Here is a 12,848-nt window from a genome sequence, read left to right as displayed (position 1 = left end):
CAAGGCTCTGCCAGCACGCACAACCTCACACTCCTCCACAGGCTCCTTCCTCCATGCCTTTCTCCATTTTTTTTTTTTTTTTTTTTTCTCAATTTAGGGGGCTGTCAAACAGCAGAGGAGGAGTCTTTCCCCTCCTCCGCGTTCTGTCTCTCCTCCTCCTGCCTGTTTCCTGTGTCCAGCCTTGTTTTCATTGCGCGCTTGTTTGTGCGCGTTTGAACCAGTTCCTGCATCTGCGAGGGCTGACAGCTGAATTCCACCGGGAGAGAGCGTGAGAGAGTGAGAGAGAGGAGAAAAAAAAAATGTGTGAGAGGCAATAAGTGGAAGGAGGGAGGAGAAGGAGAGAAGAGAAAGTAGTAAAACGACAGGAGGAAGGAGGGAGGGAAGGAGAAGAGGGAGAGAGAGAGAGAGCAGCGAGTCCACAGGAGCGGAGAGGGAGGGTTGGTCGGTCTTCATACGTCAGAGAGCGAGCCAGTGAGGAAGAGACGGCGCTTGTACATATTTCATGGGACAGGATTTCATGACTGTGTGAGTGCAGAATGTGAGGCACGCCGAGGCGAGCGGGAGACCGTTATCCACAGCTCCTTCCTGCCGCTCTCCTCGAAGAACAGAAATGCTTTTGTACAGGCAGCACTGTGAGTATGTGTTGGAGCGTCTGTGTGTGTGTGTGTGTGTGTGTGTGTTTGTATGTGAGAAAAGCAAAGAGGAGTGAGCATGGGTGTGAATAGGAATGTGAAGCCACTTATTGAGGGGTGTCATGTAGATCCGTTAGGTGCTCATCTCTTTTGACACATGCATGCGCATGCACACACACACACACACACACACACACACACACACACACACTGAGCCAGCTGGTGTCTGTTTTGCGTTATTCAGGACGTACTGGAGAGCCTGCAGAGCGCCGAGCCCATGGCAGAGAAGTTGAAGAGCCAGCTGAACGACCTGGTGCGGTACTCCAGAGACTTGGGCTCACAGTCGGATCGGGTCACGGCCATCATCAAACAGCACAACAGGTGAGGGGGGGATTTCTGCCCTGGTGAGCCGCGAGTGGCAGAGGGAGACGGAGTGTCAGTGTGTTCGTGCGAGCGTAAAATGAATCATCGACTGTCATTAGTGACAGCAGCGATGCACTCCCGCTACTGTTTCACCGTTTGGAAAATCTGTCGTGTGAAAATTAATAGTTCAGCATTTCCAACCACAGTCCACATGGTGTTTAAGCGATGAGCGTCCACTGCATCAAAGATGCATCACAAAGATGTTTTGGACACATAATTACCATTTAGTTTCTGATTCCTATGTTTTTAGATAATTGCTTAAGCAAGCAGTCTTCTTTTTTTTTTTTTTTCCTTTGCTTTTTCTGTTATCTCCATGTTTGCCCTTTGCATTTCACTTGAACTTTTTATGACAAAATGAGACTCGGCTGTGTTTCCAAAACTAAGATAAACTCTAAGTGTGAACATTGAATGATGGATGGATGAATGACAAGGGATTAATTGGTTGCTTTTTGTCATAAACTAAGATTCCTACAATGTATGTATGAGAAAAAAAAAACATTAGATTGTTTGGGGTGTTTATGTCACTCTGAAAGAACAAAGGAAAAAATGAGCAATGACAACAACAGTAAAAAAGCATTCTTTCCAAACATTTGCAGCACGTGCCGGTGTTTAGTTTTACAAGCTCCTTTGTGAGTGTGTGGTTTGCCTGGCTGTGTGTGGTTGGTTTGTGTAAGTGTGTTGGTGTGTGGGTGTAGTTGCATGTGCTGGTGGTTTGGTGTGTGTGTGTGTGTGTGTGTGTGTGTGTGTGTGTGTGTGTGTGTGTGTGTGTGTCTGTCTGTATGGCAGCTGGGCGCAGGTGAAAGGTGATTGAGAGCACCGGCGCCACTAGTTGCTAAGCGACATTCAACTTCCCTCTATAACATCCATTTGTTGGCTTTGTTTTGCGTCCTTGTACAGTTTCATTTTATGCAACATCGAGTGTAATTCCACGCAAAGTTAGATCGTTTTGGTGGGGATTTCCTCACACTCTGATACAACGCATGCTGCCATCTTTTTTTCCTAAGTTATAATTGCTTCCTTTGAACCCACAAGTGGGCTCACGTTCGCCGAGCACTTGTTTGTGAACTCACCATGAAATACCTCTTCAAAAGAATTAACATTGTGAAGAACAGAGCATACGTGCACTCTGACATGCATATTCTGTAGACTGTTCACCACTGCAGTACCACGGATCATCCGCTGGCTTTGCGTGTGTGTAATACTGACTTTGCTGTGCTGTGATAAACATTTATTGGCGGGGGACCTGGGTAAATTTAATTTGTTAGAAACACTCCGGGTGGTAATTGGCTGTGGCTGTTGATTGGCAAAAAACAGCACCTCTTCTCTTTCGCTTGGGTTCTTTTTTTTTTTTTTTGTGACCGTAATAGACTTGGCCTGTGCTCACTTTGCACCTGTCCTGCATGGAGCGCTGCAGAAAGAGGCGTGACCTGGCAGAGTGAAGGCAAGAAAAAAAAAGAGACTGAGGATGAGAAGGGAGTAGCCTCCCTCCCCCTCCTCCTCCTCCTCCTCCTCCTCATCTTAGTTTATGCCAGATTTTGTCTGTCACAGCAGAAAAAAGTGCTTCTTCCACACCCGCGCAATCCCCACTGTGTTCGCCTTTCATGCCCTCATCACCACATCAAAACTCAAGGGTGTTTGTGTGCATATGTCTGGGCATCCATTAAACTGTGTGCTTGTGTGTACTGAAGTGTGCTAGAGCTTGGGGTGTGTGTGTTTTTGCTTTGTTTTGTTTTTTTCCACGTCTCCCCTTGGACAGCAACTCTCGCTTAAACAGCTGCGCACCTTGTTTCCCTGCTGCCATCTTTCCATCACCTCTTCTCCTTTGACCTTCACCTGCTGTCTGCTGAGTGTGAGGCGCTGCCATTCCTCTCCTGTGTTGTCCTTCACCTTCTATATGATCCACACTCAGATATATGAACATGTTTTGGATAATTTTATGCACTTTACATTTGAGTTTATTTATTGTTTGCAACTGAAAGAAATCAACTTAGGAAAATTGTTGTGACAATCCTGTGTCCAATAAGTAAAGTAACTGTAATGGTGCCAAAGATTACAACTGTTTCATATTAAAAGTTACGTGGGAAGTTTGGGTCCCACGTGAGAACATTTTCAAATGGACATGTGAATTTGGCTTTTTTATTAACTTTGATCAGCTCAGGGAGAACATGCAGTGCGTCCCACAGCTGGGACTGGGACTGTAAACACTAATGTACTTTCCATGATAAGAACTAATAATTAGATATTTTAATCGGCCAACACAGGAGCTTGCAACACCCTCTTTGCTATGCCGAACAAACTGTTTTTTCAATTAACTTTGTGACACGTGCATGAGCTATATCATCCATTTAATGAAAGATCTACACACTTATGCATGTTTTGTCCAGAAAAATAATCAGTTGATGTGATTTTGATGCCTTAATGCAATCGGATAAAGCTTGAATGAAGAAGCAAAGCTAAAAATACACTACTTTACAATTGCACCTCTTTAACGTCACAGCCATGATTTCAATGTCCAAAATATGAGTTCGTTTTCTAAACCCTCTAAAATAGTATAAATATGTAAATTTTTAGTTTAGAAAGTTTAAGTTTAAACAGTTAATATTAATAGTGCAATGATGATTCAGTAAGGCAGAATGGTTTGTTTTATGGCATCTTATCAGTTTCAGCAGTCTCTGGTGTCTCGTTAAGCCATTCATTAAAACCTCCCTTTTTGAAGGCACTTTAAAACTGGAAACATGATACTTGGCTTATTGACTGATATATTTTGTGTAATGAAATGAAGTAGGAAAGTCTTTCAGCCTCAGCAGTTCATTTAGACAGTAATCAGTTCAATGCAAACCACTAAGTTTGTGTGTGAAAATTCATATTTATTTTTAGGTTTTATGGCTGATATTTACAACTCTGTTATTCATTATATCTCATGTGTTATACAGAATGGAGTCGGCTGTATTTATTGATCAGGTAAAAATAAAATCCACTAAAAGTCCTCATAATAGACACTTGAAGTTAAAGAAAAGATCATAAATAATATGTTCCAGATGAGAAAATGCTCCAGAAATCCAAATGTGACCGTGCCCCTTTCCTTCACACTCTGCCACGTCTCCTTCATGTCACCTTTTTTCTCATAACGTCGAGCTGTCATGCCTCGTTCCCTCTGTCTTGTCGCCCCCGTGAACTCTTGCCCCAATCATATGTTGCCCCTCAACCCCCTCCCACTGTGCCCCCAACCACCACCACCATCCCCCACTCCCTCCCGTCGCCCCAGCACCCATTCATTCCACTTCACCCACTTTGCCATCACCCCACCTGCCCCCTCTCTCGCTCCTGCTCGTCCTCCATATTGTGTCTGTACAGTATCCGTACGTCGTCTTTGTTTTTGACGAGCACGTGGACGACGGGCGGAACAGTCTGTTTGTAGCGTCTTTCTTTCTTTGTTCGTTCATCAAGGGATTTCAACCTGCGAGCACGCTGTTAAACCGGGCCTGTTCTTCCTTCCCTCCGCGCAGCCTCAGCCTCCGCGCGTCCCGGGAGTGTCAAAATAAGGAGCGCTTGTTGGAGCAGAGGTTTCGAGCGGCACTGAGAGACTTCCAGCAGTGGTTGGTCAATGCCAAAATCAGCACCGCCAAGTGCTTCGATGTGCCGCAGACTGTCACAGAGGCCTCCACCTCTTTGCAGAGGATACAGGTGAGACACATACATGGCTTTTTTCAAATCTTACCATTGACAGCTTAAAAAAAAAAAAAAAAAAAAAAAGTCACTGTGTTGTGAATGTGGTCTCTGGCAGTGTTTATTGTGGTATTTGTACGATACAGATGAGAATTTTTTTCTGAAAAAAGATGCTGAATAGGCTCTCTCAGAGCAAAGAATGAACAGAGAACAGAACATAAACTATTCATTTATTTGGAAATGTCACTAAAAGAACAACATGTCCAGTATCTTGTTATGTGCTGGTTTTGCTTGTATGATCATGCTCATTTCTGTGCTCATATCCGAGAACTGCCACCCAGGGTGGCGATTTAGTCTTGTTTTGGTTTTTTTTTTGCCATTAACCAGCTCCACTGGACCAGTGATGCTTTGAGAGTTGGTAGATGGTGATTGTTAGGGGACCATCATTTATTCACGTAGGTCAGCCGGTTTTTTTCACAGCCGGGGCCAGTGAAGTCAACAAGCCTCTCGTCGTCATAAAAAGTCTTTTGACTCCTCGAGATCCACAGCGGTGAATTACCATCGAGATCTGGCATTAACGTTTTCTCCAGCGTCATCCAGCTAAGCACAGATTGCTGTTGTAGTGAAATTGAAATTATGCAAAAGCTGAAGAATCAATCTCTTTTCGATGGGGGGCGACCGGAGGGGGAGAGGCTGTATGAACACGTTCCACTGTTGAGTGTCCTCTGGTGGGCTTATTGAGTGATGGGACCTGTAGTAGGCTGGATAAGCTGGAAAAAGGCTCATAGCCAACAGGGATGAGAGAAAAGCTCAACACAGCAGGGCCGCTCTGCCATTCTCCTCCAAATATCTCTGCATGTCTTTCTTTCTGAGAAGTCAGTGTGTCTCTTCCTGAGTTCCTGGCATGTCTGGCAGCCTTTTCGCTGCACCCCGGGGCTCCGGCTAGGAGTCAGGTGGTTGTCTGTTAAGGTAGACGTCCCCACATCCCTGCGCTGGACGGTTAATTACCTCTCAGAAACCTGACCACCACCATCACCACTGCCACCGCATTACAGGAGGGAGTTATTCTCTCTTTTGTGAGCTGTTTTTGTAAAGCCCTCACCTTTCCAGTGTCAAGGTTTTGGCTCAGAGAAAATCATAGATAAGATCTGTCTTGTATTTAATCATGGTTTCACGAGGACAGGAAAATGGCACTTCCAAAAAAATGTTTAAAATATGAAGAAGATAAGTAATGGAAGATGCTCTTTGCTTTCTTAATAAATGATCCCTTTAGAAGTTTTTGGAGTATCTTTGAGCATGAAAGGAATTTCATGGCGTATAAAGCGGAGAGCAGAGAGAGGAATACAGAAGCAATCATGTTTTATTTATTATTGACTTGGTGAGGAATGTGGAACAATGTTTCCACATGGCTGACCTCCAGGAGGGCCGGCATGGGAGGGGCGGGGGCAGCCATTGTGTCACGCCTAATTGGTGGTATACGGTTACATTGGCAGAGTGAGAGCGGCAGCAAGTGTGGATGAGTGAATGAGCATGGAACAGAGGGAGGAAATAAAGAATATGAGATGTAAAGAGAAGAAAGAAAGACTTTGTGTGCTCGTGTTTGCCTTAACTGAACAATGCGTGTGTCTGTGTGTGTGTGTGTGTGTGTGTTTGAGGGAGCCTGAACCTACAGTGTTTGTAAGTGATGTGTTGACTGCACAGATGGTGGAGTGGTCCCTGCTGCGTTACTGTCATCAGCTCAGCTCTGAGGGAGGGGTGTGTGTGTGTGTGTGTGTGTGTGTGTGTGTGTGCTGCATATGCGTGTGTGTCTTTGTGTGTGTGTGTAGAGTGTCACTGGGTGGGTGTGCAGACACCCCTGAAAGCCCACAGTTTTCAGGCTCGCTGACTTTCCTCATCTGTGATTGCATCCTTCGGTCAGGTCTCTCTTTCAGAGTAATGACCGCCATAATTACCGTGTAAAGCCTGAATCTGTGACACTGAGAGAAATATGCTGGCCTTGCAGAGAACTTTTATTTTTTTTCTAATTTCATTCAAGCCTTCTCTAACAATGAGAGCTTCTTTTTTTGTTTTGTGGCCAAGACAAGCAGCATTCATGCTGGTTACCATTCAGCCGTCAGGAAAATCAAGACGGAAAACGAAGTTGGGAATTGTCACTCTGTCCATTTCTTCTCCCTCCTGTCACTTTCACACACCCCTCCCTTTGTGCGTGTTTTTTGCCTGTTAAATAGTCACCGCTCCTTTGTCTTTGTGTGTGTATCCCCACAGGACTTCTTGAATGACAGGGAGAATGGCCAGGCCAGGCTGAGTACAGTAGGAGCCAGTGGGGAGCTGCTGATGGCTGTGGTGTCCAAAGACAGGGTGGAGGGAATCAAGGCCAAGGTGGCGAATGCCAGGGAAGACTGGAAGGGCCTGATGAGTAACCTGCAGTCGCGAGAGGATGCACTGAAGGTCCGTCTGCGTTTTCTGTTGTTGTACTGACCACGAAACCTCAGTCTGTACTGAATCAGTTCGGGGAGCTCTGCTGCGTTTTACCTTTCATTCTGCCGCATTTTTAGAACCTGCAGTCCCAGATGACGGAGTTCGAGGCCAGTGCAGAGCCCCTGCAGGAATGGCTGAACGGCACAGAGGTCAGAGTTCAGGAGAGCAGTGCTCGACTGCATGACCTTCCAGCCAAGAAGCAGGAGCTCAGCAAACTTCAGGTATTGCTCGAGTGCATTGTTGTGATTCTCGATTAAATCAGCTGAATTGCCTTTGAAAGTCCCATCATTGCCTTTGTTCATTTGATGTGTTTCCGCTGCTGTTTTAGCAACACGCTCTTCATTGTATCAGGACATTTTAATCCAGACTGTAAGATTACATTTTTGACGTGCAGTGCGTGCGCACTTTTTACATTTCCCCTTCAATATCTGTCATTGACGTTCTCTCATGTCCTCGCTTCACTCAAGAAACTGTTGTCATTACACCGGAAATTGAATACTAAGCCCTTTTTCCAAGGCTACTAAATGGCTCTCCATCAGATATAGATCCCTAAAGCATAATTTCAAAACCGTCGGGAAGAGAGAAAGACCTAATTACATTTGTCGAGCACCGCTGGATCAAAATAGATCAGCGTCTTGACACAATAGTCAGAGGAAAAGTCCAGAAATCTAATTAATTCTCCTTCTGTCACAGCTGAAGCGCTGCGTGGCTAAAAGGCCTTTTTTTTTCAAGGATGTGATAACAGCCTCTGCCGTGTCTGGCAGAGACAAAAAAGAAACAGAGACATGAAGCGTTAAAAAGATAAAACTAACAAAAGAAACAGGGAAAAAAAAATATCAAACTAATCTCAAAGCTCTGCCCTTATCATTGTTGCTATTTTGTATTTACTCTCTCGCCCGCTGTAGCACTTCTCCTCGCTGCCTTTTGTCTGGCACTGCAAGCAATTACATTTCTTCCCCGAACACCTGACATACAGTACAATACAATACAGGCAGGCTTCAGTGTCTGAACCAGCCTTGTCTCCTTTCTCTGTCATGTTCTGTTGTGTTGAAATGAATAACAGCGTTCCTTTTTTAAAAAATGAACCTCGGGGGAAATAGTGCTGACACCTGTTTTACCACGGTCCGATTCCTTTCCCCCGTATTCGTCCATGTATTCTGATGTGCTTCTGTCATTGTTTGCACTTGTGACATGTTAACTTGCCTTGTATTTCTCCTCCGTGCTCCTCACCCCTCCTGCATCCGCGATTACCAAAAACCACGCTTTTTGTCATTTCATTTTTCCTTTTTTCACGGCGTTTACACAAAACCATCCCTTCCAATCTGTCACGTGTAACCCTGCACTCCCGTCACATTTCTATTGGTCCATCTCTGTATTTTTTTTCCCATCTCCTCGTCCTCCTCTCGCTTCATGCCGGCTCAGTGTTTACTGGAGGAGATGGCCAGTCGGGAGGTAGAGCTGAGCAGGCTGAGGGAAAGAGCTCATCGTCTCTGGGAGGGACAAGCCGCCGGCAAGGGCTTCGTCCACAGAGTGTCTCAGCTGTCAGCGCAGTACCTAGCCCTCAGCAACCTAACCAAGGTAACGCTGCTCCCACTCAGTAACCCTGTGCCCTCCTGTTCCTGTCTTTGTGTCACAGAAATGCCGCTGCATGAGAAGACGCGCTTTGCTTGATTTATGTACTTTTGGCAAAGACCGACAAACTGTCATTCCAGCTGTGGCGTCCACTGCAGACGTGTGTGATTTACTGCGTTATAGATTATTCTTCAGTCACTCATTAGTCATTGTTGCTTTAATCAGCCCGTTTCTAGAAAAAAAATCTAATAAATTGCACCTGTGGGCCACGGTATCCAGAATAATTTACCTGAACACAGTGATCCACCGTCTGTCACCTTCAAAAGGTCCTTGTGTTTTCAGCCTCATCAACATAAAAAAGGCCAAGGATGTGCAGGTTCCCTTTATCCACCGCAGCACCTCTGAAATGCCAGGGCTTGAAATGTGTTAGTGCTGCAGCAGATGACCTTTTTGAAACTGTGATTAGATTGGTCACACTCTTATGATTAATTTGAAATATCGCAGAACAAAACACTACACTGACTGCAGAGCAGCGTTCTCTCACCTCAGGACAATGAGGGGACCCCAGTGATGATGAATGGGGTGTATTTACTTTGCCGGATGGATGGTCGAGTGCTATTTTTAGGTTCTCTTCCCTCTCAGACATGGAAACAGGAATGAAATCTTTTAGGATGGCCACTATTTGATGTGGCTTTTACTTTTTTTTTTTTCCAACTATACAGTAGATGCTAAAGATGTGAGTGATGATGACTGCAAACAAAATGCACTGTGTCGTACCGTGGGGGTAGGAGAGTCTCTGGAGATGTCTGCGAGGATAAAAGACGACAGTCAAACACAAACAGACATGAAGACGCTCTTGTAATTTTCATCTCAGAGCTCTCAGAGCCAATATGAAGCCTGGACAGTCTGTTTACTGTGGTGTGTTCTAATAAAGGATAAGGCCTCCAGGATTGAACGCATCGTTGGGGAACATCGCCTCTTCTCTCAAGGCCTTAAGGAGCTCCAGGACTGGGTGTGTGAGGCTCAGAGGGTCCTCAACACATGCATCTCCACAACCACTGACAAAGGCGTGTTGGAGGACCGGATGTTGCAGCTGGAAGTAAGAATTTATTTTCAACAATGGTCAAAGAAGAAAAAAAAAACTGTTTGGCTTCAGGCTGACAGTTCTGTGACTTTAGAGAAATCGTTCACTTGAGTTTTCAATTAATTTTTTCCAAGCTAATCCTGAATATCATATGCCTGCATGTTTATTTGATTGGAGGCATACAGTTAGCACTTTTCATTAAAAGTTTTCATAATTCTCATGGGCCCCTCTTGAGGAATGAAGAATTTTTTGTGGCAGTAAAAGTTGCTCGTCCCCGCTTCAGGCCTTATTGGCAGCGCGGCAGGAGAGGGAGATCCAGCTCAAGATGCTGCTCACTCGCGGAGAGGCGGTCCAGAGGAACACTTCGGCCGAGGGAGTCCCTGTGATTCGCAAACAGATCCAAGACCTCAAAGACTCCTGGGACTCGCTGCTTTCTGCCTCAATCCAGTGTAAAAGGTGACGCCCAATCAATGTGTCGTTCCTTTATTCAATGAGACTGGGGACTGTCTAGTTACACTTGATGGATTTCAGTCGGTTGAAAGGTTAAAAGGGATAATTGAATTAAGGATTTTGCATGGAACCAGTGTACGATGTGTGCTTTGCCTTGTAGTGATTTTATTAACACCAGTGGGTTTGTTGTGACAGTCAGCTGGAAGGCGCTCTGTCGCAGTGGACCAGCTACCAGGAGGACGTGGGTCAGTTTGTGCTGTGGATGGACCGGGTCGACGAGACGCTCAGCTGCTCAGACAGACAGTACTCTGAGATGAGAGACAAAACCGCCAATCTGGGAAAGACCAAGGTATTATATCTCATTTAATAATTTGATTTATTAAACTGACTGTTAAATTAACTGTCAAAAGATAAACAATACAGTGCATTTGTACACCAGAGATGTGTCTCTATTTAATTTCAGCTTCTCTATGAGGAAGTATTAAGTCACAGCAGTCCTCTGGAGACCATCGCCACAAAGGGGTCCAGTATGGCCGAACACGGCACAACCCAGCAGGAGGTGCAGCAGCTGCAGTGTAGATACAACACTCTCAAAGAAAAGGCCAAGGTGCTAACCCACAACTCACAGTTTCAGTTTCTCTTTCATCAGTCGTTTGAATGTTAAATGTAGGAATTTAAGGAATTTTAGTGTCTCCTTCCAAAAATGTCTGTAGAATTTTTGATTTCAACAATTTAGAGATGTGCTGTTGAGGTATAAAGCTGTCATCATGCAACAATACAAAATGCATTGGAGTTTATTCACAAAATGCAAAATGCTTCTCTGTAATTCTGCTGGCGTGCAACCCATTGCATTCTTTTTTATTGCAGAATGCTGTTAGTAAGGCGAAGGGTCTGGTGCTGGTCCATCAGGAGTATCAAAGAGGCCTTCACGTCTTTGAGGACTGGCTGGAGCAGGAGCACGCCTCTTTGGCCTTGCTGTCTCATCCAGAGGGAAACGTGGACACACTTGAAAAAACACTGCAGCAGCTACAGGTATTGAAACTGGGGTTTTGCCCTGTCATAATCAGAGAATAAACATATCTTTATGACCCTCATATGGCTTTGTAGACTCATCAATAATGCAACCATCAAGTAATTTGCAAATTAAAGCTTGCATATTTTAAAGTTTTTCAGACAGACTGTAAAATCTGATCTTTGTCTGTAAGAAACAAGACCTCCAGGGGTCATCACGGTTGAATTATTCATGTTGGAAGCCTTCAGTTTTGAGGGACTCTTTTATACAGTAATATATTTTTAGCTTCATAAATGGTTGACCTGTGGTTGAACATTAGCATATTTAGATTATGGCTTGTTTAAAACTATAAAAATGTATATTTCTTGCTTTGGGGATTGATGGCTTCACTGTGAATCACATCAGGTCTGTGAATATTTGATGTGTAGCACAAATGTGAGAGTAGATGTTCATTCATCCATTAGTGCATGTCGGAAAGAGGACATAAGATATTAAAGTATTGAATAGTGAAGTATTTGAATAGAAAAGACAGAATTTCAAACATATTTTTCAAGTGTCTTTGTTTGGCAGTCCTTGTGTCTGTAATACATCAACATCTAGAACCTGGATTCTGGGTTTGAGGGCACCGGTGTGTATTTAGGATGCATAGAATAATAATTTATTACCTTGATCTACCTTTATCTTTAAACATTAGCTTCACATTTAAAGTGGATCTAATTAGAGTTGCAAGAAATCAGAAACCCGGTCTGCTTAGAGTCTGGACAAAGCTCTGCTGTCTCTTCCACCTGCTATTAATCATTTTTCTAACACCGTTTCTTTCTTTTCTCCACAGAACCTGCAGGAACGCTGCTCGAACGGCCAGTCGCTGCTCTCCTCTGTGCTGACCAGCAGAGAACGAGTCATCCCCTGGGGCATCCCTCAGATAGAGGACCGGGCACTGGACACCGCCCAGAGGGAGTGGGGGGCCTACCAGAGCCGCCTGGAGGAGACTCAGGAGCAGCTGCGCTCCACGCTGACCCGGCTGAGGCAGATGGGTCACCGGTTCCTGAGTCTGGCTCAGTGGCTGGAGGAGATGGAGAAGACGGCCAACGTGAGAAGCACCCGGAGGTCAGACAGAGGCAGCAAGCAGACGCAGCTGAAGAAGCTCCAGGTCAGAGAGAGACGTGGTGTCAAAACATCTGCTGTCGCTATTTCATGCTACTGTCAACACTGTAAAGCTCCAGAGAACATCGGTACACTATATTGTATCAGGAGTAGTTTGTTTGAGAAACGCACTTTTGCTTTTCTTCCCCATTTGGCCAGGATCAGTTGCCAGGCAACCAGCACAGGATTCTCCCAGCCAAGAAATGGTTTAGTGCTGAACTACAGCAGTCAGTCTTTAATTTCAGCCAGAATGAAAAGAAGATTTTATTCTCTTTCGCTGCCGTACATATTTATCTTTAGTACAAGTTAATTCAGAATTAACCCCTTATTTAGATGGGAACACAAGTGGACATTAAATGCGTCTCCAGCTCTGCACCAATATTGGTGT

General features: G+C 44.8%; 1 protein-coding gene across 5 annotated transcripts in view; it reads left to right on the top strand.

Moving 5' to 3' along the window:
• The window catches only part of syne1a (spectrin repeat containing, nuclear envelope 1a), a 109,691-nt gene that overhangs the window by 40,629 nt on the left and 56,214 nt on the right, over positions 1-12,848 (top strand). For 3 of the 5 annotated variants that reach the window (XM_030109704.1, XM_030109700.1, XM_030109699.1), the window contains 11 exons: positions 877-1,013; positions 4,562-4,739; positions 6,987-7,169; positions 7,277-7,420; positions 8,622-8,777; positions 9,706-9,870; positions 10,139-10,311; positions 10,501-10,654; positions 10,769-10,912; positions 11,173-11,337; positions 12,150-12,467. In XM_030109704.1, the coding sequence (XP_029965564.1) occupies positions 877-1,013; positions 4,562-4,739; positions 6,987-7,169; positions 7,277-7,420; positions 8,622-8,777; positions 9,706-9,870; positions 10,139-10,311; positions 10,501-10,654; positions 10,769-10,912; positions 11,173-11,337; positions 12,150-12,467 (1,917 nt within the window). Of the gene's footprint in view, positions 1-166; positions 633-876; positions 1,014-4,561; positions 4,740-6,986; positions 7,170-7,276; positions 7,421-8,621; positions 8,778-9,705; positions 9,871-10,138; positions 10,312-10,500; positions 10,655-10,768; positions 10,913-11,172; positions 11,338-12,149; positions 12,468-12,848 lie in introns of those variants that run through there. The other 2 variants (XM_030109702.1, XM_030109701.1) reach the window with 2 other exon arrangements.

Source organism: Salarias fasciatus, chromosome 15, assembly GCF_902148845.1.
Source record: "Salarias fasciatus chromosome 15, fSalaFa1.1, whole genome shotgun sequence".
NCBI lineage: Eukaryota > Metazoa > Chordata > Actinopteri > Blenniiformes > Blenniidae > Salarias > Salarias fasciatus.
The sequence above is the reverse complement of the archived record's forward strand: the minus strand, read 5'-3'. Positions and strand labels throughout refer to the sequence as shown.